At 40.8% G+C, this 14,235-nt stretch overlaps 1 protein-coding gene across 1 annotated transcript in view; it reads left to right on the top strand.

Annotated features, from left to right (window-relative positions):
* The window catches only part of REPS2 (RALBP1 associated Eps domain containing 2), a 96,294-nt gene that overhangs the window by 31,607 nt on the left and 50,452 nt on the right, over positions 1–14,235 (top strand). The window contains exons 6-11 of the mRNA XM_009325496.1: positions 1,784–1,932; positions 3,445–3,568; positions 6,246–6,340; positions 8,113–8,251; positions 10,261–10,324; positions 12,024–12,166. Coding sequence (XP_009323771.1) covers positions 1,784–1,932; positions 3,445–3,568; positions 6,246–6,340; positions 8,113–8,251; positions 10,261–10,324; positions 12,024–12,166 — 714 coding nt within the window. The remainder of the gene's footprint in view (positions 1–1,783; positions 1,933–3,444; positions 3,569–6,245; positions 6,341–8,112; positions 8,252–10,260; positions 10,325–12,023; positions 12,167–14,235) is intronic.

Here is a 14,235-nt window from a genome sequence, read left to right on the forward strand (position 1 = left end):
AATGGTGACGATCATAATGCTTCCTATCAGTAGGTATGAAAAAGTGTTTTAGATGTAATTTAAAACAGCTTTGTTCTTCCCAATGAATTGACAGTAATATCAAATGTACCATTTTTGATGGAGAAAAATGCTTCTTAAAAGAAGCTTATCAAACTCAAGCGATGAAGAGAGAAAGCAGGTCCCTTTTAGCTGTGAAACCTTGATAGCGACTAAATGGAAGGAACGTGATGTTCTTGCCTTGGTGATGCACGCTCTGCCTTGGTGATGCAGGGCTCAGGCTTCAAAACACGTGGCTTTTCACTTGGGCTTGAGCCTGAACAGGTTTGAACCCTTAGCTCCCATATCCCAGGCGGGCGTTTGAACCGTGCCATGAGGGTGTGCTCTGGGCAGGAGTGCTTGCCACCATCCCACGGAAGGCAGCGGTGCAACCAGCCACGAGATCAGAGAGGAGGTCGGAAAGGTGGGACCTGCCCGTAGCCTCGCAATCGGGTCACTGCTCCCAGCGCAGTTTCTGCTCTGCTGTCCCTGCTGAGGGCAACGAAATGTAAAATTCACCGACGTTACAAGGCACAGGGAGGGGATTCCCAGGTCTGCCCCATCCCGGGAGGGGGAGCCGGGCTGGCAAGCACGTGCAGACCTGTGCAAGCTGAGCTCCTGCGGTGCAGAGCTCCTGACCAAGTGGCGGGGATCAGATGTAGCCGGCACGGTTTGGTTCGGTGCCTCGCTGGCAGGGGAGTTCAAACCGGGGGTGAAGCAGGGTGGCCTCGATTTGTCTGTCAGTTTTCCTTACAGACGGCTCGTGCGTTCTCTCTTGCATTGCTGTCCTTTTTAAGGATGTTAATTTGGAGGAAAAAAAAACAAACAGCAAAAAACCAGCAAAACCCAACAAACTGAATTAGAAACCTGAACTAAATGACATTTACTCTGTATGTTTTACAAGTCCAGCATGTGCAAATAATCCACAAATTTGAGTGAAGAAGGGTACTTGCAGTCCTTGTATTGATAACCTGCTTACTTACTGAAATGCTACCAGTGTTAATTACATTTTATCTTGAAATGTACGAGTGCCTTTAGAGTGGGGTTAGTAACATGCACCAAACTCCGATTGATTTCTTTTTCTTCTTGGTAACAGCTGTAGGTGTAAATGATTACAGTGGTGATGTATGGCTTTGCTCAGTTTTGAGCATTCTGTTAATTTTAGTTGTATTGATCTTTCAGGGTGTCTGTGCACAAAAAGAAATGGTGTTTCTTCAAAATAATCGTGAATCGTCTTAAAGGGTGACAAAGTGTCACTCTTCTGCTCTGCAGAGCAGATGCGGCATGGGACCTTTTGACACGGTCGTCTCACCAGGCCTTGGCATGATCTCTGAACCCTGCCATTTTAATTTGTTCCTTTCATGATGGCAGCACTGAGGATACTGTGATCCCGACTGATTAATTCATCAGTCCTACGGTTTCTGTGGGAAGCTATTCTTTTCATTACAGACAACGTTTTGAAGGCAGGAAATGAGTTTGCCGCTTGCTTTAATAACTCGCACAAGGCTTATTTCTTTCTCTTCGCATGGAGAGATGATATATTAAGCTAGTGAATGTAGCTTTGAGTAACATTCACGTTTTTATTAAGACATAAAATAATCACAGGAGTTCCACACTTATAAATGTTACAAAATATAAATAGTACTCTTCTATAGATAAACTTTTCATTGGTTTTACAAGACAATACTACTTAAAGCACTTTTAATGGTCTGTAGTCTCAATTGAATTTTTCTCTCTTTTAATGAAGAATTGCCTCTGCCGCGGTTTATGGCGCTGAAAAATGACAGTGAAGTACGTTACGGGACTCCAGCAGAACTCCATGGAGTTAAATTTCAGGTTCCACATGCAACTTTGGAAAAAAATTCCTACAAAAGAACAGATGAAGGGGACAAACAGGTAACAGGCCCGTCTCCCTCAGGCCAGTATGTCGTTATTTTGGGTCCAGTCCTGTAAATGATTACAGTCACATGGGCTTACTCAGTTTCGCAGTGCTAGACAGGAGGTGAACTCCTGACATGCAAATAATCCCCGTTGGGGTTGTGCTCTGATTTTGATGCATCCCAGTTGCATCCCTGAAGGGGATTTCTCTATATGAGTCTGTATAAAGCTGTCAGCCCTGTAATGTTCTGTATAAGTTCTTTCAGTGTTGTCCTCCTACTTAGTCCAGTGCTGTTTCTTGGAGAGGACTAGAGGAAGAGCAGCAAATAGAAATCTGTCTGTGAAACAGAACAGGAAAGTGAGCGATTTCTCAGTGCACCAGTGTGATCCTTAGTCACTACAGAAATATTCAGTTGGAGAAGAGGTGTTGAATCACGAGCCGCTATTTCTGGGTGGGATGAGGCCACCAGGTTTTCTTCCATTCTAGTCTCCCCCAGGAGTAGTCCAGAAGAAATCTGCTTTTCTTTTGTCCTCAGTGAAACATCATCCCAGCAGCTGTTGTTCTGAGTTGCCAATTTAATAAAGCTGTCTAAGGGAGATTTGTATTACCTGTATTTAGGAGAGTTGAGAGTGCTTATTTCAGATGCAAGTGGCTTCACAGCACAACCTTGATTTTCATAATTTTCCCCAGGCCTGGCACTTTCTCTTCTGGTACCGTATCATGTCATGTTGTAAATGCCTGGTGGCAGGCGCTTTATCGTCCTATAACGCGTGCACACGTTTATCACACGGTGCGTTGGCGTGAGTAACAGCGTTCCCAGCCTGAGGTCAACCAACGGGAATGAGCTGATGACAAGATACATGGGTGGAATAACAGGATGAGGCATAAAAGCATGTATGTCTATCTGCCTGTGTGTACTGACACTGAAGCAGAATGCTGCCCTCAAACCCCTGGCTCTGTCTAGGCTATCTGTGTTGCGTTATATTTTCCTTTTTACACAGTAAACTGTTTCAGGATCACATCCTCTTAATCTGTTAGTCAAGGTAAAGAGAATGCTGTAGGATAGATACCCAGTGACACCTACAAATCCACAAAGTGCTTAAAGTACCAATTCAGAGATTTATCTTAATTGTTCATAAGTGTTTTATATGAAAAATGCTGTCCCACAAAGAATGCAGTCACCCTAACTAAATGTGTTATGTAAATTCAAAGATACCCACTCACATTAAGCATTCCACGTATACTTCTTCAGCATCTTTTGGAAGTAAAATACCTTCAGCTGTTCATTGTAAAGCTTTGCTATGGCACTGCCACGCCTTACCTCTAGAAGGCTCAATACCAAATTCTGTCTTTACCAGCTTTTGTTTTTTAAGGAGCCTTTTCTTGGAAATAAAGGGCCACAGGGAACTACAGCGTTTGCCTTTTCTTTGTCCATCCTACTGTACGCGTTCAGATTGCCATGCAGGATTACTTCGTTGTTTTGCTGTCATCTCAGAATTCCATTTTGTGTTGGTGTGTTTTTGAAATAGGAACCCAAGTCTCCACCGATGTCTCCAATCTGCTCGCCTCCTGCTTCTCCATCTACTTACCAGAGAATACCCTTAAGTTACGGATATGGTAAATCAAGAAGTGGGCTGGAGCAGCAGCATGGAGGTAGGATAAAAATTGGAATATGCATATTGTATTCAGTTCTTTTTTTTTTTTTTTTCTCAGCAGCATCCAAATTTCAAATGCAACTGACAATCAGCCTAATAATTTTAACATTTAATTAGACCTGTATTTTGGAAAACGATTCAATCATCTAATTTTATTTTGATTGTTCAATGCTGTTTGCTTTCTCGTAAATTAATTAGATTTATGTGTCGCTGCTCACAGATAAATGCTAATACCTAATCTCTGACAAGAACTATGTGCAATATAGCCCAGTGACAGAGCATTTGTGAGTATTTTTAGAGTGCATGATGCTTTTGGTTTCATTAGAGGGGAAGAAAAGCCCAGTCCTGATTTCAGTAGCTGCTATATTAGTTTTCAGATTGGCAGTGAACCTTCCTTTGCAGGAAAGGATAATAATCTCTCTGGTTTCATAATGGAAAGAACAATAGGACATGAATATAAAAACAATCCCACAACGTAACTTAGGCAAAACAGACAAAAATAAGGCACTACATAGACGCTCTGTCCTTGATCTCACTACCATTAGAGTAGGTGGCAAAACATTCTGATTTTAGTAAGAGGGTAGTGGGGCAGAAGCCAGTTTTACTAAGGCTTTACAAGCTCTCGTTAATAGCAAGTTGCCTGTGCTCTCCTAATTACAACATCTAGTGACCAAGATGGTGGCAATAGTAGGCATTGGCGTATACCATCCCTCCATCATCCCTCCTGCTTTCAGTTAGTGTGTTTGCAGTGAGTGAGGAGTGGAGCTTGCTAGTCCTTCAGCTGTTGTCCTCGTTTACAAATGAATGAAAACACAGAGCTGCTACAACATTTTGAAACTCACTACAGCCATGGTAAGAATGTGTTCATCCTATCACGTGGCCTTCACGTGAAAATCATACCAGTACTGAGTCACAGGCATTCATTTGCCAGTTAGCTAAACTGCTGTTTGTTCAGAGATGGGATTTTTCCCCACCCGACCCTTGGCAGAACTGATAAAAACAGTGATGGTTGACTTCTGAAATAAGCAACACTAGCGAGGTTGTCTTCTGGTACGACGTGCGTTCTGCTCCAGTGAAGACGACATGTGGCAGATAGCCCACACGCTGAAGAGCCGGGCAGGAGGTGACCATCGGGAGCAGCCGACCGGCTTGCATGTTGTGCGCTCTGCTGTTTTCTGGGACTCTGTCCCAGATCTGTCAGTGCTATGGGGGAGGGGAGGTATTTTGGGTGTTGGGTTTTTTTTGGTCTGAATTTGGTTGCAATCGTAACTTCAGTGAAAATTCTCATGGTGTCAGCGGCTGTGCAAAGTGAGTAGAGGCAGCGGCGTCCAATCCAGCTGTCAAATTCTTCTAAAATGAATTATTCAACTGCTTGAATTTTTAAGGTGATAAAATCCTAGAGGTGTAGAACACTATGTTTATTTTCCAGAAAGGGAATCTCTCCTATTTTAATCCCACTGGGGGTACTTCAGCCAAGTGTGTTTTAGTGGCAGTAAGCGGGTAACGTTTTATGGCCCATGCTGTGCCAAGCGCCAGGCTAGGTGACCTGCTGGTTCTTCCTGGCCTTTAAGATTAGGACCCTTCCACTTTCCTGAAGAGCAGTCGAAAGGGTGGGTCTGAAAGCCACCGCGTTGGTGTATGCACAGGAGGTGCTAGTGCCACAGCCCTGAGCTGGGTGGGCTGTTCTGTACTGCAAGTCTGACCCTGAAACGGGACAGTGTGTCTTCAGGGGCAGCCCTTCGCGCTGCAACCGTGATTAGAAGTTACTTGTACAGGCATAAAAATAGATACCAATACAGGATAAGACCACTCAGGAAAGCAAGGGTGATTGTCTTAAGGTCTTCCTGAGCTCAAAATGTTTAAGATTTCTTGGTCTCACTTTTCATCAAGAGTCTTTTAAGTTCTGTCTATCTAGAGACAGACTGTCTTTGTAGTGATAGATTTTAAATAGGCTGGCAGCAGAAGTTTTCAGCTCTGTAAGAGTTTGCAAATGAGTTGCCTTTGTGTTTGCATACATGACCTATTTTTAAAACATTGTTCTTAAACGTGCTGTTATGTCACTGCTTACTATATTTGCTGCAGTGGAACGTAAGTGACTTATTTTAGCAAAAGAAGAAGTAATTGTTACTTTTCTTTACTAGCTTTACTCCAAATAATGTGAAGTGGTGAGTCATGTATTTTGATTTTCAACAGAAATTAGGGAAGGGGGAAGAAGACTATATGGAAAATTAGTGATGTACTGTTTGATAGCATTGTCAAAGCATATTTTTTTTGCAGCTCAGTTGAATTATTTCTTCTTATTTGTAATGCCTTCTTGTGCTATATGTGGCTGTAAGTATAAAAAAATGTATAAATATATAAACAGGCTACTTAAATATGTATTTCAACGTGATGAACAATGATTTCTGTTATCTAGTAATATATAATTGACAGTTTCTATCAGTAATGTCTGAAGAAGAATGATGTAATGTGAAAGACAAGTATGTGGCTGGAATTTTGTTGCAGAAGACAAAATGGACTTTGATACTGTGATACTAGGTTCATAAGCTAGATTCTCAACCTTGTGTTATTTAATTATTTCCTTTAGCCTAGTAGAATCTTTTTTATTATCCTTTCATTTATATACTGTTTTATACTATTATATTATTAAAATATACTATTTTAAATGTCTGTAGCTCCTTATGAAGTCAGACACTCTACTCACCAGCAAGATGGACCATCATCAGGGAATTATGGAGCCAAACCTGCACACTGTTCAACTCTTAATCGGGTAATGAATTTTATGTTTTTCTTTAGTAGTACTACTAATAAAACAATAGAGAAATTAAAAAAAAAAAAAAGGGCAGAAGAATTCTCTTCACTTTTGAAGTGTTCTCCATGGTGTTTTCAGACTAGAGGCTGAGGTGTGCTTTTTTAGTATATGAAAAAGAAAAAAACAAAGCTGATGGGAAGGAGAAATTAAAATAAATAATCCAATTAATTAAATTGCTGAAGCTAAGTAGAATGAGAAGGACCAAATAGCATAGATAGGAAAACTAGACTGAGAATCTTCAGTTCAAAAGTAAAAAAAAAATAATTGAGGTTATCCTAGCAAAAATAAAAGATTTTAATTTAAAATAGATGAGGTTTCACAGAGATTCCTGCGTTGTTTAGAATGCCACCTGTAACACATGCACAGAATTTATGGCCTAATATTCTGCATATTCTGCTTTTATTCCTCAGTTGGTTAAATTGCATCTCAAACAGAATAAATGAATTTCTGGATATTTGTTTGCTTTTATGAGATGGGTCCTGTGTTTTCCTGCTGGTTGCAAAAGCAGATCTTTCCGATGTTCCAGTATGCCTGCTGTGCACTGACTATGCAAACAGGTAGTTTGCCCTGTGGAAGGACAAAGCTCTCCTAAGGGAGAGCGTTTCCTAAATAAATAAGACTCAAAGACTGTACCTTTTCCCTAGTGCTAGGGAAGTGCTACCACCCCACAGCCATAATAAGTCTTTTCACGCAGGAAAAGATGTACAGGTAGTGTCACATAATTTGTGCTAACTTGAAATGAAATTGGGTGCATTTGTGTAGCACTCTGAAATGAAAATTAATTTACTGCTTTATGATGTTGCCTGTTTCGGGGATCTCTTGATGTATTTTAGAACCGGTGTTTTGCGTTTGAGCCTTAGGAAATGGACAGGTAGGTCAGAGAAGGGGTTGCAAGGCTGGTTGGAGCCTGATTATTGTTCGTTCTTGCCCTCCCTCTTTAAGAGTGTTGTCATCCAGGCTTAAATCTTGAATACTAAGTCATTCCAGTTTAACAAAGGCACAAATTGTACCGGCAGCCCGCTTCCAGACACCACCACCCAACCTCCCTTAAACAAGTCAATCAGAAAGCAAAGACATAAATGGATAAAATGTCCTTCTCCTCCAGAATATTCTTTTTGCTGAAGGAGAATTTTTACCTGAACCATGGGAAGTGACAGAAGGTTGAGGAGGTCTGCAGGGGTTTGCATGTCTCCCTGGCTCGGCATAATGTGTGCAGAGTCACCTGGGTGAGCGGAGTGTCCAGAAGCAGTATAGCTCCCTAGTTACAGCACTCCTAGACTAAATACATAGTTTCTTAGCAGAGCTAAATTTTCACGCACCTTGCTGCATAAATACAGCTTTAGGTCCTTCACTGGTTCCATCCATTTCAGGTGTACAGTGTGCAAGTTCAGGGTTGTAATGCATGGCAGCCAAAACGAACCCCCAAAATGAATCCAGAGGTGTGACTTAGACTTTCTTTTTTGCGGTCAGCAGTAGTAAGATTTCCTTTTTCTTTAAGCTTCAGTCATGTAGACTTCCTTTAATTGCCTGCTTAAAGATACCTAATATTACCCTCAGCTTTAACAGATAAGAAGTGGGACGGTAATCAGGGTGGCCATTTCCGCTTCTCATCTTTTTAAAATACGTATCTGCTAATAGAAGAGAGCGAATCTGGTTTCTTGAGGTGGCCAGTGCCCTGCTTGACCCTTCTGGCCCCTGCCTGTGGCCGGTGCCAGTGTCCCTCCCTTCAGTCTCTTTCAGCGGAGCGGGAGCAGCAGGACAGCAGCGCCCACTACTCGGATGACCCTTGGAGGATAACGGAGGAGCAGCGAGACTACTACATCAACCAGTTCAGGTCCCTGCAGCCCGACCTGAACTCCTTTATTTCAGGTAACTTTTACCAAACACTATGCATGTTGAGTAGAGGGACCAGGCTGAGAGGTGAGAAGTGTTAAGTAGATAGATTAATTCTTTATTCTCTCTGGAGTGAGTTTATGAGAAAGAGTTGATTGTGTCTTCTTTTTAAAGGCAGACAACTCAAAGAGCAAACCAATACTGTGGCCATTATGTTTTTTCCTAAACATCCTGATTTTAGAAAAATAATTGCATCTGAGGGAGAAGTGTTGGCAATTCAGTAAAAATTAAAATGAGCTCTCTGTATTTGATCCACTATATTTGTGAATCACACCTGCAGTGTATATTGAGCTAAGTAACCTCTTAGGGTTGTGCTTGCTTTCCCAGCACAAATGTGGCAGCATCCATGTGGTGAAAGTGAAGTGTACAGTTAACTGTCTTGTGTGGTCAAGCCTGAGTGTTTATGGCTCTGAGGGACTGAGATTTTGACCTTTAGGTGATTAAAAGCAAAGCCTGGAGAGCACACACATGGTAAAAGTATTGTTAACAGCGTATTGAGATTGCGTTTCCATCCTGAATAGGTGGATCAGGCTGCTCGTGGGAGGAGTCACTGCAGGTACAGACAGTTGGTCTGGTAAGGAAGACATCACAGGTTTTAAAATGAGGCAGCTTTACTGAGCCCTGCTGTATTACTGGGGTTCAGGAGGCTTGGATCCAGCCAAAAGTTTAAATAAATTACCTGCTAGTGACAGAAATTAGTGCTTCACCAGTTCTTTGCCTCAGTTAAGTTTCCTTCGTATGATTTGCTTGAAAGAGAAAATGGTTGTTCAACAACATTGTATTTCCTCACAGACTCATATATGTCTGTAACTGTGTATGTATGTATATATGCATATACAACCTCTCAGGTAGCAGTGCATTTTCATTTATGTTGAGCAAGATTCTCAGGCAGTCCTTGCACATCCAAAATTAGTTTATAAATGATAAATTTGAGCTTCCACAACATCCTAAAATAATTAAGCTGTAGAAATCCTTGCTGCAGGGTGATACAGATGCTAGAGGTTTGTCCAGGTTTAAGAAGTTATTTGAGAAATCTGTGATTGAAAAACCTGTCAGAAGTTACTGAATATTGAAGTGCTACTGGTTGAGAAAGTTCCTGAATCGCAGGTGGTCAGAGGTTGGGGATGTTCTGGAGCTACGTTATTATCACGTGGCTTTGTCATGGTCACATAGTCCTCTCTGGGCATCCAGTGTTGGAGAGGACATGCTGTGCTAGGTGAGTCTTGGACCTGCCCCAGTTACGGCTTTTCTTATGCCCTGCAGTGGGTGATCTGACCTGCATGCGCAAGGAGAAGAGTGGTGTAGACCTTAGAAGTCTCTGCATTACGTTGCCTTACGTTTTGTAAGCCTATATGCAGGAAGGGCTTCCAGGGTACAGGGATCTTGTGCTACCCCTATAGTCTGTGTGTGGGGGATGGTGAAATAATGGATTTATTAGCTAGGAGAAGAATGAGAAGGGCTGTTGTGGCAGGATGAGTGAGAATGCCTGCAGCAGGACAGTAGCTGTGTGCTATCTGAATCTCCTGGGGTTTTTTTCCTTTTTTTTTTTTCCCCATAAAATTTGAGCCACTGCAGGGAAAAGTCGTGGTTGAAGCAGCGTCTTGGGAGAGCAGTACAGACGCTACAGCACTGTACTGCCATACACATGGCTTCTGGGTGAAGCAGAGCCGTTTGTGTCTGTTATTTCATCACTGGTGACATACTAATTACACTGGTTAGAATCACTAGTACTGAAGTGTTTTTTTTCCTTTATTTATTTTTCCCATATGGAGGGAATGGGAAAATGAGGTCAACAGCTCTGTCTGGCTTTCTTTGTCACTTATTCAGCAAGAGACAAATGGTCCAACAGCTATATTAGCATCCAGTTAATCTGAGTGTCTTTCGGATGTAAAGTAACCAGCTGCTTCTTGTGCGGCAGCCCTGGCCAAAGGTAAATAATTGGAGAATTAATTTCCAGTGGTTGATAAGGCACGGTTTCCCAACAGGTTCCGTGGCAAAGAATTTCTTCACAAAATCAAAGCTGCCCATCCCAGAGCTTTCTCATATCTGGTAAGTACTGTAATAGTGTTGGGGATGTGTATCCTGTTTTTTTAAAAGATGCTTAATTCAAGAGTTCTTGTTAAATTTTGAAAAGTGTCTTCAATTATAATTATTGCTCTTATCTCCAGAATCACTTTCAGGCCCAAGCAGCAGGGTGCTCATTGCTCTTCCTGACACGTTTGTTTTCCGGAGAGATGTTCGCCTACTCAGCAGGACTGGGAAGGTTTGAACAGCAATATAACTGAGAGCTGTTCTTAAGTATATTGTAAGCAGCATCATTAGCTCAACAAACTGACATTTTTCATGAACTGACACAGAGGAGAAGCACCTCTGGAATGTTTTAGATGTGTTGTTGGTTTTATGTTTCTGGCTGTGTTTTGCCAGAGGAGGCCTAATTAATGCCTAATTTTTAGTAAGTACAACTACATAATTCATCAGTGCTTTTCTTACGAACCAGTACACTTACTTTTAATGAGCTTATTTAGAAATGATTGTGGATGGAACTGTACATGATAAAATTTGACAAGGATTCTATTGTATTTTCATAAACAACATGGTGCTTTGTAATTCAGTGTCATCCTTGCGTCTCGGATAAGAAGAACAGACAGTTTTAAACGTTGATCAGAAATGCTGATAGAAGTTTTACTTTTGTATATGCTTTTATGAAGAGAGATGAGAAGAAACGCTTGCAAGAGCCTAAACATCTGTTGGGGTCAAAGAATATGTCTGGAATCTTTTCAAAGCGGACTGTCAGTTGTGAAAATAAAAAGAAAAAGATTGAAGAAACATAGTGTTGGGGGAAGTGAATATTGGAATTTAAATTTAAGATTACTTAAGAAGAATAGATTAACCCAATACATTAACAAAACGCGTTTTATCTCTATTGGTGACACAAGTTGTCCTCTGTGTAAAATTTAAAGAAAAGTATTCCTCTCTAGTAGATAATTACAATTTTGTGATGATGTGATCTATCAGGTTGTGTTGCTGTGTTAAACACATTGGGATGTTTCAGTCTTTGCCACTAAACCTCAACAGCTTGAAAAATGCTCATTACTTTCAAAGAGTAGGAAGTTATATGTTTGTGTTAGTCCATGTGCTCATGATAAAACATTACTCAATTCTGGCAAAGAGTTAGTTTATAGAATTGAATTCTTGAATTTCTGAAGTCCAGTTTTACTGTTTGAGAAGCATCCTAGAATTAGAGAGAACTGCTTTAGTGAGAAGTTCACAATAAAATTTAAACTTGTCAAGAGCGTTGATTTAGCTCTTTTCTTGAGGCTAGTCAGTGGTGCTAAGTAACCATTGCTGAAGTCCGTTTTTAACTTTTTCTGCTTGAACTGGTTTAAGATCCTGCATTGGATTGGCCAGAAGTGCTTCCAACCACTGGAAAATTAATTTCACCCTTGGAAGTACAGGATAGGTATTTCATGTTGTAATATATACATACCATCATATTGTATGGTATAATGTATAACAAAAAACGTACTTTATTAAAAAAGAAAAAGGCGGTAAGTCAGTACTAGAAAATTAGCTTGCTTCATTTTCCTCAAGACAAATGTCCAAGTTAGGATCAAGTGCAAATGACAGAGATGCTTGTCTTGCATTAAAATACCCCTTCTCAAAGTCGCATTCCTGTCTCCCCCATGATTGCACACATATGTTTCCCTGAGGTAGTGACTTGGAAAACGTGTGCCTGTCTTGCCCGCAGGGAGCTGAGCGATGTGGATTGCGACGGGGCGCTGACACTCCCGGAGTTCTGTGCCGCTTTCCACCTCGTGGTTGCGAGGAAGAATGGTTACCAGCTGCCGGAGACGCTGCCGGAGACGCTGCTGCCCGAGTACCTTCAAGCAGGTAAAGTCCCTGCGGCAGGTCGTGTTCCTGTAGCTGTCTCAGGAACCCAGCGTCCGTGTAAGACAGGTTTCATTTTCCATCCTGCTGGTAGGACGGGGTTCTACACTGCGTAATGGCTCTTTGGTTGCTTTTAATGCATGAGTTTTTAATTGTGCTTACAAAGCAATTGCTGAAGAAGGAATTGTATAAAAGCACAAAATAGCGATGCAAAGTGTAGCAGTTACCTACCTCCTAATGTCTGCCTCTTTGCTCCAGTGTGCTTCAGGTGTCATTATAGCTAAAGTGGCAGATTTACCTGTAGCAAAGATAAACCAACAAGACTTACATAGTTTTTAACTCTTGATGATTTTTCCCTTAAGTATCTTGTCTCTTGAAGCTGTGTTGAAAATGATACTGGACTGCTTTAGAACTTACTATGCTAATATATTTTGTTAGATGCAGTTACTGGTTGTATGAAAGGTTGAATTTTTTTGTAATCCACAGATTCTTCTATAAGTAATTTGCAGTAACGATACAACAGTTTGTGCATCACAAGGATAAATTAATCCAAAATACAACACACCTCAGTATCAATGTGCAGTGAGAGACCTGCCCTTTCATTTGTTCTCTTCAGTTATGTCTCTTGTAATTATAAATGAACATTGAAATATAAACTGTTCCATCTAAAAAAATGTGCATGTCTTTCTAGGGCAAGGAGGATTAATCACAGTTCATAATTACAGTGCTAAGGGATAATATTTAAGACCTAATAAAATCTCCATTAAATTTGATGACACTGAATATATTAAAAGACAGGAAAAAAGCAAATCAAGCTGTAGTTAGGAAAATTAAATGTTCGCCCTGTATCAGATTTGTGAAGTAATTTCTGGTGGAGTCGTGTTCCTTACAATCAATCCACTATCTTTATATCCAAGGGGAGAAGCTCCTGTAAAACTTGCACCTCCAAGTCTTCATCACTTTTAGTCTCTCTAATTACATTCCCTTGTCATAATTACAACTATACTTTTCCCTCCAGGACCACCACTTTGTTTGCTATTCTCACGCCTGTTCTCATCATAAATTAGCTTGTAAGCTCCTCCATGCAGGTTCTTGTTGGTGTGTCTTCACATTAAGCCTTTTTGGGGAAAACTGCAATGGAAATGGCTATCTCTAATAGTAGGGGATCATTATGTCAATGGGAGGAAGAGCATGTAAGCTATGGTTGTTCCCTGGGAGTCCTCTTTTTCCCGAATTTGTCCCTTTCAGCACTGGGGTCTCTACCATTTTCTTAGAAGATTATTGTTTCATGGTGTTGCACACAACCAAGCATTTCAAGCTGATCTACGTGGAGGAGGTGAAAGGACCAATTGTTTGTTGTGGGCACTCTAAATACCTCAGCTAATATGCTAATTCTGGTTAGCTTGAGGGTCTGAAAATGTCTCGTGCTTGTTGTGCTGCCTAGTCAGGATTCAGAAATCTGTCTTTTGAAAGACTTGCATTAATAAAAAGCAGAACATCTCAACACACTGTAACACCGTGAATCACAAGAAAGCATAGAGCCTTGGTTGTATCAACTTCCGAAATGAAAACATCGATAAGTAAGCAAGTGCCTCATACACTTACCTAAAATGTCAAAAGAAATTTCAAAATAAACCTTTTGTTTTCATAATTTGATTTCTGTGAAATTTAGATTTGATTTTTTTTTGGCTTGTTAGGAACCCGGTGAAGATTAGTGGAAACTGTTTTTCATTAGGTGGTTGTATTAGTTTCAGAATGAGGCAGAATTTGGTTCAAGTGAAATATTTGCATCTGATAAGAGTGTTAAAGCTTCAGATAAAGTGGCTTGGAGCATAAGACGGAGCATTTAAGAATGAATTAATCTTGCTAGCTTTATGGCTTGTTCTATAAACTACAAGCACAGGGCCAAATGCTATCCTGGCACAGCTCCATTGACAATTTGATCCACCACCTTCTTTTCTGAAAGTTTTTATTAAAACTAATTTACAGAATCTGTAAGGCTATTTGCCCTGTATGTAACCCACTGTATTGTAAATTAAGACAGATTTGTGAGAGCTTAATTTATTCAGGTA

This window comes from Pygoscelis adeliae, unplaced genomic scaffold (assembly GCF_000699105.1).
Source record: "Pygoscelis adeliae isolate BGI_AS28 unplaced genomic scaffold, ASM69910v1 Scaffold386, whole genome shotgun sequence".
NCBI classification, from domain to species: domain Eukaryota; kingdom Metazoa; phylum Chordata; class Aves; order Sphenisciformes; family Spheniscidae; genus Pygoscelis; species Pygoscelis adeliae.